The following is an 18,625-nucleotide window of genomic DNA, read 5'->3' as shown; positions in this document are numbered from 1 at the left end:
AAGACTTGGGACCCAGGACGTCCCTGAGGTGTATGAACTGTTATGTAGTGAAGATGTCAGAAACAGCTTGACTCCATTTCAGGAAAATTACATTCAATACTAAGTTTTCAGCAACCAGTTAATTGTAGAAAAAAGATCTGAGGAATGAAGAAACACTGAAGACATGTTGAAGGGAACTTCTTCATTTGTTAACAACCAGAATCTGACAGACACAGATGTTTTGTCACAGACAGGAATAGATCATATCAGTGAAAACTCTTTGTGTGTCTGTGGTCTGATGAAATGATGTTTTTCATGTAATTAAACTCCTTGTCTTTGTGTTAAAGTTTATTGGACTTGAATATGTGACGTGATTTATGTTCTAAAAGGAGAGAAGACAAATAAAATCCCTTTTATGTTCAAATGATGTTTTCAAACTATTTCGTTGCTTTATTTTGGAAAGTGTTTCTGTCTTCACATCCAATACAACGACCATTTCTAATCAACACTAATGAATATTACTATTAAGGACCTTGAACGCGTCTGTTTGTGTCGTGCAGTGAGAGCTACAGACGAACAGCTGTTCCATCAGAACAACAGAGCGCAGAGTCTTACCTGTCTCACTGTCTTACCTGTCTAACGCACGTTCGGTTCTTCTAGAAATGATCACATGATGATAAAAACGAGGAAGAAAGTTTTACGTTTCCCAAGTCTCCGCGTGAGATCAGAGAGACGGCGGGAGGAGGCAGCTCGGCCCCGCGCTCCGTGCGGTTCGCGGTGCGGGTTTAAAATAGAGCGGTGAAGGTATGAGAGGTGATTACTGACACGCAGCAGGAGGAGGAGGAGGAGGGGGGAGGAGGAGAGAGGGAGGTGTATGAGGGTTGACCACACCCTATCCCCACGTTCATATTGTCTTTCTGTGGGTTCACACACTGAAGTTTAAAGTTTCACTCGACCTGATATCAACATCAGTATTTCTGTTACACGTTTCTTTATAGAAGCAACAATGAGCTGTAAACTGCACAGTAGGAGAAATACGAGGCTGTATGGGGGGTGATTAGTGCCAAATGAGAAGGAGGCAACAGAGAGAGATGGGCTTTAAAGGGGTCCACCAGTCCAGTCTGAGAGTCCTGAACCCTGAGCCTGCTGAACAAACTGGACTCATAGAGTTTAAAAGAGGTGATTCTGATGCTAAGTTCACATTTTAGTTTTCTTGTGACACGTCTTCACAACTATTATTATAGATCGCCATGACATGATGTCCACGGTGCCCAGAGGACGCATCTGCCCGATGCTGCAGCTCCTTTGTCCACCAGTGATGTTCTGCCGCCATCTAGTGGCTGAAACACTCCTGTTTTCTCCTCCCTTCCTCCCCTCTTCTCCTCCCCCTCCCTTCATTTGAGATTTGACCACATCGTCTTCAATTTGGGTAAATCCAGAATAAATTCCTGTAAAAAGTAGTTTCCATACTTCACTCTAAGGTGATGGTTCTCCAGAGTGCACGCAGGAATCCTGAAGTTAAATTTAATACCTTTTTAAGGCCCTTTTTAATCAGCGACACACAGCATAACTCCGGTAGGCCGGGTGGGAACAAAGCACAGGAGAATGACCTGAGTGACTTACCCACTGCACGGTTTATTAGAGAGTAATATCAGTAATAAAGGACAACTAGAAGCACATCTTGTTCCCTATAACACACACACACACACACTCTGTTATTAGGCTACGAAATATATTATTTATGTGATTGACTTTTATTAATATGTTGTCACATTTAAAGGAATTAGAGGTCACGAGTTTCACTGCATGTACTTGTATATCACAGTCATGATTCTGCACAGGCAGAATAACCTGAACATACCAGGAATCTGCCTCTAATTAGTATATTAGTGCATCACAGTAAACCTTTGTGATGGCAGCATGAAGACGAACACATACCAGTTGATATATATGGGTGGTAGATGTGTGAGGAGGGTGGGAAAACACAGAGCGTCCCTGTAACCATAGTAACTCATCGTCCCTCCTGCCTGCTGAGCAGCATGCAGGGGAATACATTACAATATGATAGATTTCTACATGTTTCTCACCCCCCTGATGGTCTGAAGAACTCGCTAGATTTGTCGCTAGTCACTTTTTAGAAATCACAAAGAGGGTCTGAAAAGTCTCTGAGCTAGAAATTTGGAGCAAGAATAGCTTGTATTTATAGTGATTGTGTGAGCTTATAATTCATACTCATATTAAATAATCTGGCAGTAAAAAAAAGACCCGTGGCTAAAGACAAAAGGAAAAGGCCCTGGCTAACACTTGGCACGTGGGACCGAACAGCGTTGATCCCCATCGAGGCCTCAGCCGTGGTTCAAACTCCTTGTCCTCCAAACATTTGCATTTCCCCATCAGCTACTGTTTAACACCCGAGCGTGTTTCAGAGATTTATCATCATCACACTCCAGTTTCTTACTTCATCTTAAGTCCAGCACGCCGGAGAGACATGGATCCACGTCACAGAGGGCGGCGATCAGAACCGAGCTGGGCCCCGGTCCCTTTCTTCGCGGCATGTCGATCACGTCTCGTGCTTTTTCTGCTTTGGCTTTTGCTTTGGCCGACTGCATTTCATCATCATTTATAATGTGATGCTCAAGAAGTTTATCCAGAAGCTGGTTCAGAACAGGTTCAGTCACTCTTTCTAGAAACTGTGACCGAACTGAGAACAACCTCTCGTCAGCTGGAACATTCCTCTGTGGAGTTTCCCTTCTTGGACCTGGAAGATAACCAGGGGGAAGACTTTCAAACAGAGATCTTTTAGACACACATATCTGCTCTGTAAGACATTGTTGATGTTGTTCACAGTCACACACTGTGAGTTAAACGCTTGACTCGGCTGCATATCTAGTCTGCTCTTTTGCATCATATCACTGGAGTGCTGCTGCAGGAGGGTGAAGCCTTTACCTGTCAGATACACTTCACGTTTCCAGACTTCCGTCCTCTCTTGGTCCTGGACCACCAAAGTCACCTTCTGTGGGTTCGTAGTCAGGAAAACTTCAAATGTTGGAAAGAAGTTTGGTCCACACTTTGGGTGAAACGCTACACGCTGAAAACCAGAAGCAGCACGTCACTTTCAAAGCTTTCCTCACGATGATTCTGTTTATAACCACTGGAAGTGTGACTCACGTCGGGCTGTATCGTGAAGCCCTCAGGCTCACAGCAGACACTGTAACTTCGACCAAAGCTGAGATGACAGTCGGAAGAGATCCTGACGAGCTCGGCGTCTCCTTGTTGGGCGGCAACCTTCAGCAACAAGGAGTTTATTCTCAGATAGTCAAGTCAATATCATTTATAGAGCACATTTAAGAACAAAGTGCTTTACAGAGAGACGAGAATCACAATCAAATAAAAACAGACAGAATTATGAGGAGTTAAAGTTATTGAAACTCCTCAGAGATCCACTGAACTGTGACCAGATGACATGAGGCAGGTGTGAATATCTGAAAACAGTTGGAAAGTCACAATTATTTCATCATCATACAGATCATCATTCAGATCTTTTTGCCTTTTTGAGCCGATGGTTTAAAACCGAGGTTGTCTTGAACAAATGTTAACGTGGGACTGAACATAGCTAACAGGAACGTTTTTCTCCATATCTGAACCGACTGTATTATAACTGGGTCGTTTGTGTAGTTTCTCACATTTCTATTGGTAATGCAGGGTGAAACATTTCAGACTGAATATGGGGGGCGATTCACATCCTCCAACCAAGTGAAACAATGGTTTCATTTGGGAAGCCAAACAAAACAAATGCAAATCCAGAATCCGTAAACCTCCTGTCTTTGTTCTTTTAATTCTTGGAACTAAGCTAGTCCACAAACTACATCATTGTATTTCTTAAGAAGGGAGTGAGGAACATCTGAGGAAGTCTTAGAAGTATGTTCATTTTAATAACATGTACTCTGCCTTTGAGGCTCATCTCAGGAAGTCTTTTTCACTGAATAACTAAGTTTACATAGATCACTAAGGTGTTATCTTTTAGAATACGTGGCATTTCATTTCAGACTAATTTAGCCTACTGTTTACTATTTGCGCCACCTGGTGGAAGTATCACACATGGAACACATGACGACAGAGAGCTTTACCTCATTCACAGGGATGTTGTCCTGCAGCACAAATACATCGAGCGCTTGATGGCTTGTGTACGGAGGTCGGAGGAACAGCAGAACTTGGCCATTTATTGGCAGTGAGATGTACAGCCACCTTTTAATGGCGTCCCAGACCAGGCCAAAGGCGGAGAGGTGAGGGACCTTCACAACCACATGAGTGTCTGTGATCTCCAGCGGCTCCAAGACGCTCATTCCATCATCAGAGATGTGGACGACAGACAACAGGCCATCAACAAGCAGCGCTGTGACAGAAAGAGCTGCTGAACGTAACTGTTGGAGTTCAGTGAGTTCAAATGAATCTATTGTCTTTAACTCTGGAGCAGTTAATTTTTTCTTAATGCATTATTATTTTCCCGTCCCACATGTGATCACTCTGGATGTGTGCATTATGCATAAACTGAGGTACGAAACATTAATCCAAATCTTTGTAACAGCAATGTGTTTACCCTCCTTTGTTTCACAGTGTGGGAGGTGGAGCTGACGGACGGCAGCGTCCTCAGAACACTTGATTTTGAACAGCGGCCCTGCGGCCATCTTGCCAGCTGATTGGAGGAGGCTCTCATCCCATTGGATGATTCTGTACAGCAGCTCCGCCTCCTGAGCCATACCAAACACCAGTCCGGTCAAAGTACACTGGAACACACCTGGACCCGGACACCTGAACCTGTAGGACACACTGTAGGCCGAATTAATAGGACAAGCATGTGTTGGCCTGTCAGTCACGTGATCTGATGTGCAGCAGGTGTAAGACATGATAACATCCACTCTGGCTGTTGGTTGGGATGTAATACGCTTTAGTTCTTTAAGGCTCTTCAGTGATTATTTCTAGATGGATTCTACACACAGTTTCATAAATGAGGGTCCAGGTCCACCCCGCTGCGACTGCCGGGGGTGTTGTGACTGTTCAGCCTCACCACAGTCAGCAGACTCCTGTGTAGAATCACAACTCGACGAACCACGAAATGTGTTTTTTTTTATGATTACCTGTATGAAGATTCAGTTGTCTGCTCAGGTGAGAAGGATAATGGAGCCTGGAATTAAGAAAGACAAAGTTATTCCAGACTGATCCTGGTACTGCTAGTCACTAGAGCTCAGTTCAAGTTTAGAAAGTAGTGGATGTCATAGAGTCTTCGTTCCACACTATTAACTTCTTCTATTACAACATTTTCTGCAGTGTTTTCTGTTCTTATAATTGAGTGCTTATTAGATTGTGTTCATTTTTTATGTGCTACGGTGCCTCCTGTTGGTCATGCTAAAGTAAAACAGGCAGCGCGCAGACTATAACTTCTTCTCTTGCAACTATTTTGTTTGACTGATCCATAGTTTGCAATTGTGACACATTACATTTTTTCCGAAGTAGAGTCATTCATGGTTCATACTGGAGTTCAGCTGCTCCTTTCTCACCTTTTTGTCGTCCTCAGGCAGGTTTTCTTTCACGTCCAGTTTGACATCGCAGTCATCTGATGGAGAGAAGAAGTGAAAGAGAAAGAACTTGAATGGGGTGGGAAACATTAGAAGCCAAAATTATTGAATATGTTTCAAACAGATGGGACTTTATAGCTCCAAATGGAGTTGAAAAATATCTTTGTTGTACAATAAGCACGTGCTCATTTTAATGTACAATGGCTTGATGAATGGGGAACATTGTTCCAATACTCACATTTTTGGTGTTTCTCAGCTGTGATCCACTTGTTATCGGTCCTGTAGGGATGAACACAATCCCAGAAGTTACAGATCAAGTTTAAAATAATTGTTTGGTCTTTGAGTTGGCCAGCTTCAGAGCCAACTGATCGAACGCTTTGCAGTGCATCATATCTTCACCACAAACACTACAACTGACTGCCAACATTCATGTTCTGTGCCCTAACTAGTCATTAGTCTAGATCCCCAAAAAACACTGTAAACCATTTCATTGCCAGCATGCATTTTATTGTTTGTGGAAGACTGACAAAAAAGAGACAAAGCCTGCAGTATATCTACCCTGGTCTTTCATCCACTCATCGCCAGATTGTGGTTTCGACCTCAGTGGTAGTAACGCTTCAGGCCGTTAATATACTCAGTAGCAACCTATTGCCTAGTGTTTTCTCGTGTACTAACCTGCCTTCTCTGTCATCTATCTATCATCTCCAGCATGTCTGTCTGTTGCCTGCCAGCCCACCACTCTACCAGCCCAGCTTCTCTCATTCCTCTCAACTCCTCATCTCCGTCGTTACCCCCTGCACATGCCGGATCCCCATCCCCAACCATCTCCCTCTCATCAGCCTCAGCCATCAGCATCATGTGTTTCGCCTCCATGGAATCCCCACGGACATCGTGTCCAATTGGGGCCCCCAGTTCATATCGCAAGTGTGGAAAGCCTTCAGCCAGGCCCTTGGAGCATCAGAGTTAACAGCACCTCAATTCCCAGGAGACGCACCTCTATTCTCATACATATTTATGATCCTTACCATTAACCAGTTCATATTTTATATTCGCAGTTCTATCTCATCATATGCCCAGCACAGGTACTTCTGTACAGTTGGTTCTCATCCTTGTTGCTCCTACTGGTCGGCTGGGGTGCTTACACACAAACACATTATAATATATAATACTGCCAGCACGGACTAAGTCAGGCCCCCTACTGACCTCAGGGTCTCCAGTCTACAGTGTGGACTCTCCACATGATAAGAGAGCAGCTTCACTCCTGAATCCTGCAGCTCGTTGTAGTCCAGCTCCAGCTCTCTCAGGTGGGAGGGGTTGGACTTCAGAGCTGAGGCCAGAGAAGCACAGCTGATCCCTGACAACCTGCAGGAACTCAATCTGAATAAAGAATAAATGATGAAGATAAAAATCCATTTATAATCCAATCAGATGTGTTCAGGTTTTAAATGTGCAGCTCAACATTACTGTGTCCTAATCAATGAGCTTTTCCCTAAAGGTTGTAGAGTAACTTTGTCATTGTGTTATTGTGGATCATCATGATGTCAGCCTTCTACAGACATCATCCAAAACAAGACAAAGCAGAGGCAGCCATCTGCGGCACCATCAGCTTCATGGATGTAAGTTTGTATTTACATTGTTAATTAAACCTATAAGATCTACAACAGTAACAGAGAGTCAGTGAACTGACCTCAGAGTCTCCAGTCTACAATGTGGACTCTCCAGAAAACCACACAGCAGCTTCACTCCTGAATCCTGCAGCTTGTTGTCACTCAGCTCCAGCTCTCTCAGGTGGGAGGGGTTGGACTTCAGAGCTGAGGCCAGAGAAGCACAGCTGATCTCTGACAAGCTGCAGGAACTCAATCTGAATAAAGAATAAATGATGTCACTTTAGAAGACAATGTTCCTGCTTGAAATAATTCAAATTAAATCATTTAATAATCTGTTCGAAGCTGAAGAAGGTTTAAAATGTAGAAGTTTAGAAAGTGGAAACTCCAAACACCTGAACCCAACAGGATGCAGGTTCAAAGCTGTCAAATACAAAAAGTGAAACAGAGCTCTCATTAATATTAATGACAACGTGCTGCTGCTTCAATAAAGACGCAGTGACTTCACCTCTTAAACTCTGCCAGCTCCACCAGTGGCTCCATCTATACAAACTCATGTTGTGCAGCCAAACACAAATAAAAACCCACAGAAACTGATTTAAGATTCCACTCAAGATCCCAAAGTTTACAAAGAGGACAAATATGTCAAGATGAATTTTGGGGAAATGTGAACAAAAGACATCCACAATATTTCCTTCCAGAATAGTGGAGTCATGAAATCAAAGCATCTTCAGTTTAAACTATTGAGTCAGTATAAGCTGCAGTTTAGTGTCACCACAACTTTCACATCATATTAATCTCAGCACAGAAGTAAAACACGGTGTCACCTCAGAGTCTCCAGTCTACAATGTGGACTCTCCAGTCCAGCAGATAGCAGCTTCACTCCTGAATCCTGCAGCTTGTTGTCACTCAGCTCCAGCTCTCTCAGGTGGGAGGGGTTGGACTTCAGAGCTGAGACCAGAGCAGCACAGCTGAGCTTTGACAAACTGCAGCCCCTCAATCTGAATAAAGAATAAATGATGAAGATAAAAATCCATTTATAATCCAATCAGATGTGTTCAGGTTTTAAATGTGCAGCTCAACATTACTGTGTCCTAATCAATGAGCTTTCTCTAAAAGTTGTAGAGTAACTTTGTCATTGTGTTATTGTGGATCATCATGATGTCAGCCTTCCACAGACATCATCCAAATGTGTGTGTGTGTGTGTGTGTGCGTGTGTGTGTTTGTGTGTGTGTGTGTGTGTGTGTGTGTGTGTGTGTGTGTGTGTGTGTGTGTGTGCGTGTGTGTGTTTGTGTGTGTGTGTGTGTGTGTGTGTGTGTGTGTGTGTGCGTGTGTGTGTGTGCGTGTGTCTGCTCTGAAGGATCAATATCACTGATCAGTGGAATGAATCCACTGGAGTTGTTTCCCTGATGTTTATGATCTCTTCTCTGGTGAGAGTCAGGTACTACAGCAAAACACTGAATTAACAAACAAAACAAGACAAAGCAGAGGCAGCCATCTGCGGCACAAACCTATAAGATCTGCAATAGTGACAGAGAGTCAGTGAACTGACCTCAGAGTCTCCAGTCTACAATGTGGACTCTCCAGAAAACCACACAGCAGCTTCACTCCTGAATCCTGCAGCTCGTTGTAGTCCAGCTCCAGCTCTCTCAGGTGGGAGGGGTTGGACTTCAGAGCTGAGGCCAGAGAAGCACAGCTGATCCCTGACAACCAGCAGGAACTCAATCTGAATGAAGAATAAATGATGAAGATAAAAATCCATTTATAATCCAATCAGATGTGTTCAGGTTTTAAATGTGCAGCTCAACATTACTGTGTCCTAATCAATGAGCTTTTCCCTAAAGGTTGTAGAGTAACTTTGTCATTGTGTTATTGTGGATCATCATGATGTCAGCCTTCTACAGACATCATCCAAACGTGTGTGTGTGTGTGTGTGTGTGTGTGTCTGCTCTGAAGGATCAATATCACTGATCAGTGGAATCAATCCACTGGAGTTGTTTCCCTGATGTTTATGATCTCTTCTCTGGTGAGAGTCAGGTACTACAGCAAAACAAGACAAAGCAGAGGCAGCCATCTGCGGCACCATCATGTGTTCTGTGTTACAGTTTCTTTAAGAAACAGAAGTCATTTGTGATTACAGACTAAATTTAATTCAAGAAAAATCTACAATAGTAACAGAGAGTCAGTGAACTGACCTCAGAGTCTCCAGTCTACAGTCTGGACTCTCCAGAAAACCACACAGCAGCTTCACTCCTGAATCCTGCAGCTCGTTGTTGACACTCAGCTCCAGCTCTCTCAGATGGGAGGGGTTGGACTTCAGAGCTGAGGCCAGAGAAGCACAGCTGATCTCTGACAAAACGCAGCCCTTCAATCTGAATAAAGAATAAATGATGAAGATAAAACTCAAGTTACAATTCAATCAGATGTGTTCAGGTTTTAAATGTATAGCTCAATATTACTGTGTCCTAATATATCAAATCAGACATATTGGACTAAACAGCTGTTCATACTTCGTGAGTTCATAAGTTCAGCTGAAACTAATGTGAAGCTTCAGCAGTCGAGTTAGCCAGTTAAAGTGGGTGTTTACCAAAGTTACACACTATTTAGTACCAAATGATCTGATGTGATTTTTACACATAAGACTGAGGATTTTTGTCGTAACATTGGAGTCAGGTTATAAGAGGATTGCTCCACAGACAGTATAAACAGAAGGAATGATTACAGACCAATAACTCTTTGAATGTACATATGGGTATGTGAGTATGGTATTGAGATAGACTCGTACTTTAAGACAAACATGTTTCTGGAGCAGACTACTTATTTGGTTTTTGTTGCAATCTAAAAGTCTGTGGCTTCAATAATTAAGCAATGCTGACATGAAAACAGAGCAACAGTTAGGCCTGTTGTCAAGAATAACTAGGAACCTCAAAAACATATAATTCTGAAATGTGATGGTGCAACAGTTGTTTGTGAAGAGTGCTAAGCTATCTCTCTCTGTTTACACAGAAGCTCAAGCTCTCTGCAGCCTGTTTTTATCTGCTATCATCCCATCCTCAACAACCCCGTTCATATCCCTCTCACACTCTACAGCCTCATCAGTACTGACATCACCTTCACTGACTGAGCTGAAGAAGCTGAAAAATCTTCCTGTTCTCTACTTTCTGTTAGTCTACCAAATGTTCAGCCATTTGGAAAGACATAACATTTCTTCATATTTGTGCTCCAAAAATCCAGAAGAAAGTATGAACCACAAATGTGAAACCTCAGTCACAGATTTGAATTGAATATATACAAAAGAAAACGACAAAAGTGACAGTGAACTGACCGCAGAGTCTCCAGTCTGCAGTTTGGACTCTCCAGTCCAGCAGATAGCAGCTTCACTCCTGAATCCTGCAGGATGTTGTTACTCAGGTCCAGCTCTCTCAGGTGGGAGGAGTTGGACCTCAGAACTGAGGCCAGAGAAGCACAGCTGATCCCTGACAACCAGCAGGAACTCAATCTGAATAAAGAATACATGATAAAGATAAAAATCCATTTATAATCCAATCAGATGTGTTCAGGTTTTAAGTGTGAATCTCAATATTACTATGTCCTCATCAATGAGCTTTCTCGAGAGTGAGTCGAGTGATTTTATCATTGCGTTATTATGGATCATCATGATGTCAGCCTTCTACAGACATCATCCAAATGTCAGCACAACATTCATACACCTATTCATGTCACACAGATTAATAACATGCTGCTGATCTCAGTCAAGTCTGTAATTAGAGGATCAATATCAAATCAGACATATTGGACGACTAAACAATTGTTCATACTTAATAAGTTCAGCTGAAACTAATGTGAAGCTTCATTAGTCTCAGTTAGCCAAATAAAGGTGTCTACCACCTATATCATTTCTAAAAAAAAAATCTAAGTTCTTCAGATTTGTGCTCCCAAAATCCAGAAAATGTATGAACCAAAAATGTGAAACCTCAGTCAAGGATTTGAATTGAATATATACAAAAGAAAATACAAAAGTGACAGTGAACTGACCGCAGAGTCTCCAGTCTGCAGTTTGGACTCTCCAGTCCAGCAGACAGCAGCTTCACTCCTGAATCGTTCAGGATGTTGTTACTCAGGTCCAGCTCTCTCAGATGGGAGGGGTTGGACTTCAGAGCTGAAGCCACGACTTCACAGTGAGTCTCTAGGAGTCGACAGCCAGAAAGTCTGTCATGACACATATATTACAAAATATGAACTAAAGGGGCGGGACTAAAGCTGCAACGATTACTCGATGAATCGATTATTCAAAACACAAATACAAGTAAAAAGTGTAAAATGATATGATGATGAATAATTAGAAATGAAATGAAATGAAATGAAGAGAATACTTCTTTGAAAACAGCTCAAGAACATCTGCCAAAATACAACGGATATATAACTTTTGCATTAAACAAGTGGACCCCTATTTTAAGAATAAAAATAATTTTATAGTGTTTATTTGAAGAACTAAACTACTTATCTACTTATAATCATAATGTTAATCACATCTGGACTTACAGAGCCTTTCTGCAGTTCCTCACAGCTGGAATCAGTCTCTGTCGTCCCTCCACTGTTGTGTTGTACTTCTCCAGGTCCAACTCATCCAGAACCTCCTCTGACATCTGCAGCATGTAGGCCAGAGCTGAGCAGTGGATCTCAGAGAGTTCCTTCTTTGATCTGTTGTCTGACTCCAGGAACTCTTGGATCTCCTGATAGACGGAGTGGTCGTTCATCTCCATCAGACAGTGGAAGACATTGATGGTTCTGTCAGGAGAGATATCATTACTGGTCATCTCCTTCAGGTTGTTGATGGCTCTCTGGATGATTTCTGGACTGTTGTCTGTCCGACCCAGCAGGCCTCCTAAGAGTCTGTGGTTGGACTCCAGAGAGAGGCCATGAAGGAAGCGGACAAACAGGTCCAGGTGGCCATTTATACTCCTTAGGGATTTCATCATGGCTTCCCTCAGGAAGACATCCAGTACCTCTGTGTTCCTGTTGGTGTAACAGTGGAACTCGTAGACGGCAGCCAGAAACTCCTGAATGCTCAGATGAACAAAGCAGTAGACTGTTTTCTGGAAGATCACACACTCTCTTTTGAAGATCTCTGTACAAACTCCTGAGTACACCAAGGCCTCTGTGACATCAAGACCACACTGCTCCAGGTCTTCTTGGTAGAACATGATGTTTCCTTTCTCCAGATGTTCAAACGCCAGCCTCCCCAGCTTCAGAAGAACCTCCCTGTCAGCCTCCGTCAGCTCCTGTGGACTTGCCTCATGTCCCTCATCATACTTCTGCTTCTTCCTCTTTGTCTGAACCAGCAGGAAGTATGAGTACATGTTAGTCAGGGTCTTGGGCAGCTCTCCTCTCTGGTCTGTAGTCAACATGTGGTCCAGAACTGTAGCAGTGATCCAGCAGAAGACTGGGATCTGACACATGATGTGGAGGCTCCTGGATGTCTTGACGTGTGAGATGATTCTGCTGGACCGCTCTTCATCACTGGATCTCCTCCTGAAGTACTCCTCCTTCTGGGCGTCAGTGAAGCCTCGTACTTCTGTTACCCTGTCGACACATGTAGGAGGGATCTGATTGGCTGCCGCAGGTCTGGAAGTTATCCAGACGAGAGCCGAGGGAAGCAGATTCCCCTCAATGAGGTTTGTCAGCAGCACGTTGACTGACAACTTCTGTGTGACATCATATACAACCTCGTTGTTGTGGAAATCCAATGACAGTCTGCTTTCATCCAGGCCGTCAAAGATGAACAAGAGTTGACAGACAGCGAGCTTCTCTGCTGTGACCTTCTGTAATGTTGGATGGAAAACATGGAGCAGCGTGAGAAGACTGTACCGCTGGTCTTTGATCAAGTTCAGCTCCCTGAACGAAAGCAGAACCACCAGACTGACGTCTTGGTTTTCCGAGCCCTCTGCCCAGTCCAGAGTGAACTTCTGCACTGAGAAGGTTTTTCCAACGCCAGCGACGCCGTTGGTCAGAACCACTCTGATGTGTCTCTCTTGGCCAGGTAAGGCTTTAAAGATGTCGTGGCACTTGATTGGAGCGTCATGGAGGGTCTCCATCTTGGAAGCCGTCTCAAGCTGCCTCACCTCATGTTGGGTATTAACCTCTTCACTCTGTCCCTCTGTGATGTAGAGCTCAGTGTAGATCCTGTTGAGGAGGGTTCCACTTCCTGTTTCATCAGTTCCTTCAGTCACACGTTCACATCTCCTCCTCAGACTGTTCTTATGTTCATCTAAAACCTCCTGCAGACCACGATCTCCTGGAAGAGAAGGAGAATTGAGACTAAAGGAAGAGAATCAGAGAATCTGGTGATTATTTTCATTACCGACAGTAAAACAAGTAAAGGATTGTTATGCTGTACAACATATAAAGCACGAATCCTGTTTTCAGACATGATGACATCAGCAGACAGATCTACAGTCTTACTTTGTATAGTGCTGGTCCGACTTCCTGCACACTGGGGACAGGAGGAGTCTCCTGATGAAGCAGACTGGTCCCAGTATGAGGTGATGCATTGTCTGCAGATCCAGTGTCCACAGCTGGTAGAGACTGGATCTTTCAGGACGTCCTGACAGAAAGCACAGCAGGACGGCTGCTCCTCCACAGAAACATGACTCCTCTTCCTCTCTCTGTGGAGATAACACAGTCATCTCTTTCCCTACATACAGGTCAAATCACACACCTCTGACTACACAAAAGTTTATTTCCATGGTGTTTACAAAGCTCGCCGCTCTCTGCAAAGACAGAACATCGTGTATGTTTGGTTCTGTGAGCAGTTTCTTAGGGCTGCTGCAAAGCTGACACAAGCTTTCCACAGTTACAAACATCATCCAACAGGTGTCCAACACATCCACGTTAGTGACAAAACATGGGACTTCTTAAAGAGGACCTATAATGCTTTTCCTTATTTTCTGTCATTTACATGGTGTTACAATGTTGGATATTCATATTAAACGTTACCAAAGTTGCCAAATAATGAGGAAAACGTATGTAAAAGTAATCCCTGTGAGCCAAAAGCTCAGTGTCAGTGTCTCACAGAAAGAGCTTTTTCTGTTGTGGTTGTGGTTTTTCTGTAGTGTAGGAAAGTAGGTAGTTTCTTGATGGACAGATGGCTTTACTTGTTGCTAAAGTCATCGTTAACTGTAGCTGCCGTTCGCTAGTTAGCTGTGCATCTAGCAGTCCTCTTAGCCATCTATATCTATGCTCTTAGCTAGCTGACTCTAACCATCTGACTCTCAGAGTCAGGGACTGAAAACCTCCTCCTCCCGGGGGTCCAAAGCTCCCGTGCTGGCGGCGTAAACACTAACACTCCCCTGGTGCTCAGAGCTAACTGAGCTAACGGCAGCTACAGTTAACAGCAGTTAGCGGTTACTTTCTAAAACTTTCTGTCCATCAGGAAACTCTAAATCACCGAGAGTTGAGGCAGAGCAGCCGGAGGACATCAGAGGGAAAACCAGAAAACATTTTCTCCATAAAATGATGGAGTTTCACCAAAATCAGTGATTAAAGTTGTGTTTTTGTACAGTAATCAGTGAGGCCCAGTCCCCAGAAACACTCCGCTCCAGCAGCATCTTTCGTTTTTCCAACCTACACCATCACATTCAGTCCCCATATCTCTATTTTCCAAGCTAAGTTACTGTAGTCGGCCACAGCGGCGTGCTGTGCTCAGGGCTCAGAGGCGGCCGGCCAATCAGAAGAAAGGGGGCTTTTAGGGAGGTTTGTGTCAGACAGAGGGTGAACTGAGGGGCCGCATGAAGGGCCACAATAAGATGAATAAGGACTTATTAGATCTGTGGATCATGCAAAGCTGCTCTAGCGGAGTCCCAGAATAAAGATATAGAGCTGGACATGAGCAGAATACCTCCTCTTTAAATAAAGTAAAGTAATTCAACTGTCGGAGCCTGACAGACTGAAATGCATAGATTTTACTGAAAATGACTTTTGGCTTCTTTATTTAAAGCCAGCAGGGGATATATTTCCACAAACTTGCATGAATTGCCACTAAAAATCTGATGACAGGTAGTTATGACACATGTTGCCCATGTATGGAAAGTAATATAGCGCCAAAGAGTGTTTTCTGCTGCTGAACTTTGGGGGAGATTTCTAGTATAACTTTTAAACCCCTTTGACAAGATTGTTTATGTAAACAGGCCCACTTAATAGTTATTACTGTCTCCTTCAATCATATCACACCGCACTGCACCATTACATTGACTGCATCAACAGCGAGGAGAAATAAGCAGCAGCGGCAGAAGGAAACAGAAAAGTAAACTGCTGCTGTTTCGTCTTGTGTTGTGGTGCTTAGCAGAGAGTGTCTTCTATGAAACAATGAATCAGCGCTGCAGATTTCACACCTGCTTTTCTCAGACGTCAAATTTCAGACTCCTTTTTCTCCTCTGCTGCAGTGATAAATCAGCGAGCTGTTTGTACACATTCCCTCTCCCCATATAAAATACATAAAATTTGACTTCTTCAGGTCAGTTTACAGTGTAAACCGTCTCCCATGACTCTTTGAAACAGTCTCTTACTTTGAGTCTGATGGTCCAGCTTCATGACTGAAGTCTGGAGGTCTCTCTTTGGAAGAGTCACTCTTCACAGAACAGGTGGGTCCTGCAGACTCTGCTCCGTTCTTCTCTTCCTCCAAATCACTCATCTTCTTCAGTCTGGAAACAACAAATGTTTTATCATTAGAGAGCAGGTAACATTAACATGACACGGGATCATGATTTGATAATAACAACAAATATTTATTAATGTTTATTTCTCGATCTGCATGTTCTCAACATTCTTTCTACAGAAGAGTTTCTGCATGTTGGAGGTTGATTTACTGAACCTGACACAAAGTCCTCCATGTGGGGTGTGAAAAGGATTTCAGTACAGCAGTTTATTTACTGTCGCTGACGATGCCAATGAGCACAGCAAGAGTTCAATTAAACTAAAGGCACTGCAACTGAACTTGAATCCCCGTTACACCAAATGTGAGGAAATAATGATGTCAGCTAACAAAAGGATCAGGGCTGATCCATATCTTAATGGGTTCATATCAGCTGAAATAAAGCAGATCAAAATCTGATACTATCTTTACTGTACTCTACTGCATATCTTAACTGTACTCTACTGCATATCTTAACTGCATTCTACTGCGTTTCTTTACTGCACTCTACTGCGTTTCTTTACTGTACTCTACTGCATATCTTAACTGTACTCTACTGCGTTTCTTTACTGTACTCTACTGCATATCTTAACTGCATTCTACTGCGTTTCTTTACTGTACTCTACTGCATATCTTAACTGTACTCTACTGCGTTTCTTTACTGTACTCTACTGCGTTTCTTTACTGTACTCTACTGCATATCTTAACTGTACTCTACTGCGTTTCTTTACTGTACTCTACTGCATATCTTAACTGTACTCTACTGCGTTTCTTTACTGTCTACTGCATATCTTAACTGCATTCTACTGCATTTCTTTACTGTACTCTACTGCGTTTCTTTACTGTCTACTGCATATCTTAACTGTACTCTACTGCGTTTCTTTACTGCACTCTACTGCGTTTCTTTACTGTCTACTGCATATCTTCACCTTTACTCTGCCGCATATCTTCACCTTTACTCTACTGCATATCTTTGTCGTGGGAGTTTCAGGAAAAACAGAAGACCGGCAACAAGGGAGCAGTTCCTGTGGTTTTATTCACGTCTGCAGACGGACGGCCTCGACTGCATATCTGCACCTTTACGCATGTCGCGCTCTCCGGCGCAGCATTTGCGGTAAAAAGCGTGAGTGTGCGAATGAGAGTATTAGTAATATTAGTAGAATTAACACTCACCCTGCCTCAGACGGTCAGTGATTTGAGCAGTTTCCTTCTTCGTCTCTGTCATGTTTGAAATGGAGTCTGGCCAGATGTCACATTTGCACTTTCGGTTCCTCCCTGTTTGCTCCTCCTCCCTTCTTATCAAGTCAAAGTATACAAGGAATACGACTCACATAGTTCCAAGAACAATTTACAGAAAGATAGAAATAGACATACAGCTAGAAATAAGGACAACAAAGCTGAACATAACATAAGTAAACATTTAACTATAAAGTACGTACATCCAAGTAGTTGATGAATTAGATAAGTGTATAAATATATATAAAAAGCAACAATGAACAACAACTTTCAATGTCTAAATACAAGTGCAAGGGTACAGGGTGCATGTAAAATGATCCAATATTTCACCAAAAAAGTTATATAAAGTAGTTAAAACTAGCTAACTGTATGATAAGTAGTTAATACTGGCTAACGGTATATCAAGTAGTTAAAACTAGCTAACTATATGTAAAGTACTTAAAACTAGCTAACTGTATTTAGTTAAAATTAGCTAACTCCTACATAAAGTAGTTAAAACTAGCTAACTGTATAATAAGTAGTTGATACTGGCTAACGGTATATCAAGTAGTTAAAACTAGCTAACTATATAAAGTACTTAAAACTAGCTAACTGTATTTAGTTAAAATTAGCTAACTCCTACATAAAGTAGTTAAAACTAGCTAACTGTATGATAAGTAGTTAATACTGGCTAACGGTATATCAAGTAGTTAAAACTAGCTAACTGTATATAAAGTACTTAAAACTAGCTAACTGTATTTAGTTAAAATTAGCTAACTCCTACATAAAGTAGTTAAAACTAGCTAACTGTATAATAAGTAGTTAATACTGGCTAACGATATATCAAGTAGTTAAAACTAGCTAACTATATAAAGTACTTAAAACTAGCTAACTGTATTTAGTTAAAATTAGCTAACTCCTATATCAAGTAGTTAAAACTAGCTAACTGTGTATAAAGTACTTAAAACTAGCTAGCTGTATTTAGTTAAAATTAGCTAACTCCTATATCAAGTAGTTAAAACTAGCTAACTATATGTAAAGTACTTAAAACTAGCTAACTGTATTTAGTTAAAATTAGCTAACTCCTACATAAAGTAGTTAAAACTAGCTAACTGTATAATAAGTAGTTGATACTGGCTAACGGTATATCAAGTAGTTAAAACTAGCTAACTGTGTATAAAGTACTTAAAACTAGCTAACTGTATTTAGTTAGAATTAGCTAACTCCTATATAAAGTAGTTAAAACTAGCTAACTGTATATAAAGTAGGCCTAATTAAAACTAGCTAACTGTTAGCTAACTGTATAGTACGTAGTTAATAATGGCTAACGGTATATCAAGTAGTTAAAACTAGCTAACTGTATATAAAGTACTTAAAACTAGCTAACTGTATTTAGTTAAAATGAGCTAACTCCTATATAAAAACGGCCTCTCTCTCCCTCTCTCTCGGCTGAAGCCGGACTACTTCCCGTGTGTGTTTTTCCTGTAGTCCAGAACAGTCCAACGTTCTAACCAAAGCCAGAAACCCCAGACCCAGAACTTGGTGAAAGAATGGTTGACTGGGTT

General features: G+C 42.2%; 1 protein-coding gene across 1 annotated transcript; it reads right to left on the bottom strand.

Moving 5' to 3' along the window:
• Nucleotides 1-1,594: 1,594 nt before the first annotated feature.
• On the bottom strand, nt 1,595-17,066 carry LOC139290816 (NACHT, LRR and PYD domains-containing protein 12-like). Its single transcript, XM_070912679.1, has 20 exons — nt 17,019-17,066; nt 15,721-15,855; nt 13,619-13,821; nt 13,081-13,451; nt 11,699-12,978; nt 11,192-11,365; nt 10,482-10,655; nt 9,352-9,528; nt 8,709-8,882; nt 7,984-8,157; nt 7,240-7,413; nt 6,756-6,929; nt 5,791-5,831; nt 5,535-5,590; nt 5,115-5,161; nt 4,577-4,806; nt 4,107-4,372; nt 3,148-3,264; nt 2,847-3,067; nt 1,595-2,760 (listed from the first exon to the last, which is right to left on the bottom strand). Exons 2-20 carry the CDS (start codon nt 15,843-15,845, stop codon nt 2,439-2,441), a joined length of 4,500 nt encoding a protein of 1,499 aa, XP_070768780.1. The 5' UTR covers nt 15,846-15,855; nt 17,019-17,066; the 3' UTR covers nt 1,595-2,438.
• Between the last annotated feature and the right edge of the window lie 1,559 nt (nt 17,067-18,625).

This window comes from Enoplosus armatus, chromosome 9, assembly GCF_043641665.1.
Source record: "Enoplosus armatus isolate fEnoArm2 chromosome 9, fEnoArm2.hap1, whole genome shotgun sequence".
NCBI classification, from domain to species: Eukaryota; Metazoa; Chordata; class Actinopteri; order Centrarchiformes; family Enoplosidae; genus Enoplosus; species Enoplosus armatus.
The sequence above is the reverse complement of the archived record's forward strand: the minus strand, read 5'-3'. Positions and strand labels throughout refer to the sequence as shown.

Bases quoted from the DNA above. Each gene is read 5' to 3' on its own strand.
- LOC139290816 (XM_070912679.1), bottom strand. From the start codon at position 15,845: ATGAGTGATTTGGAGGAAGAGAAGAACGGAGCAGAGTCTGCAGGACCC. The intron at 8,158-8,708 runs GTCAGTTCACTG...TTCTTTATTCAG, and splicing joins TGTAGACTGGAGACTCTGAG to ATTGAGGGGCTGCAGTTTGT. The intron at 7,414-7,983 runs GTGACACCGTGT...TTCTTTATTCAG, and splicing joins TGTAGACTGGAGACTCTGAG to ATTGAGTTCCTGCAGCTTGT.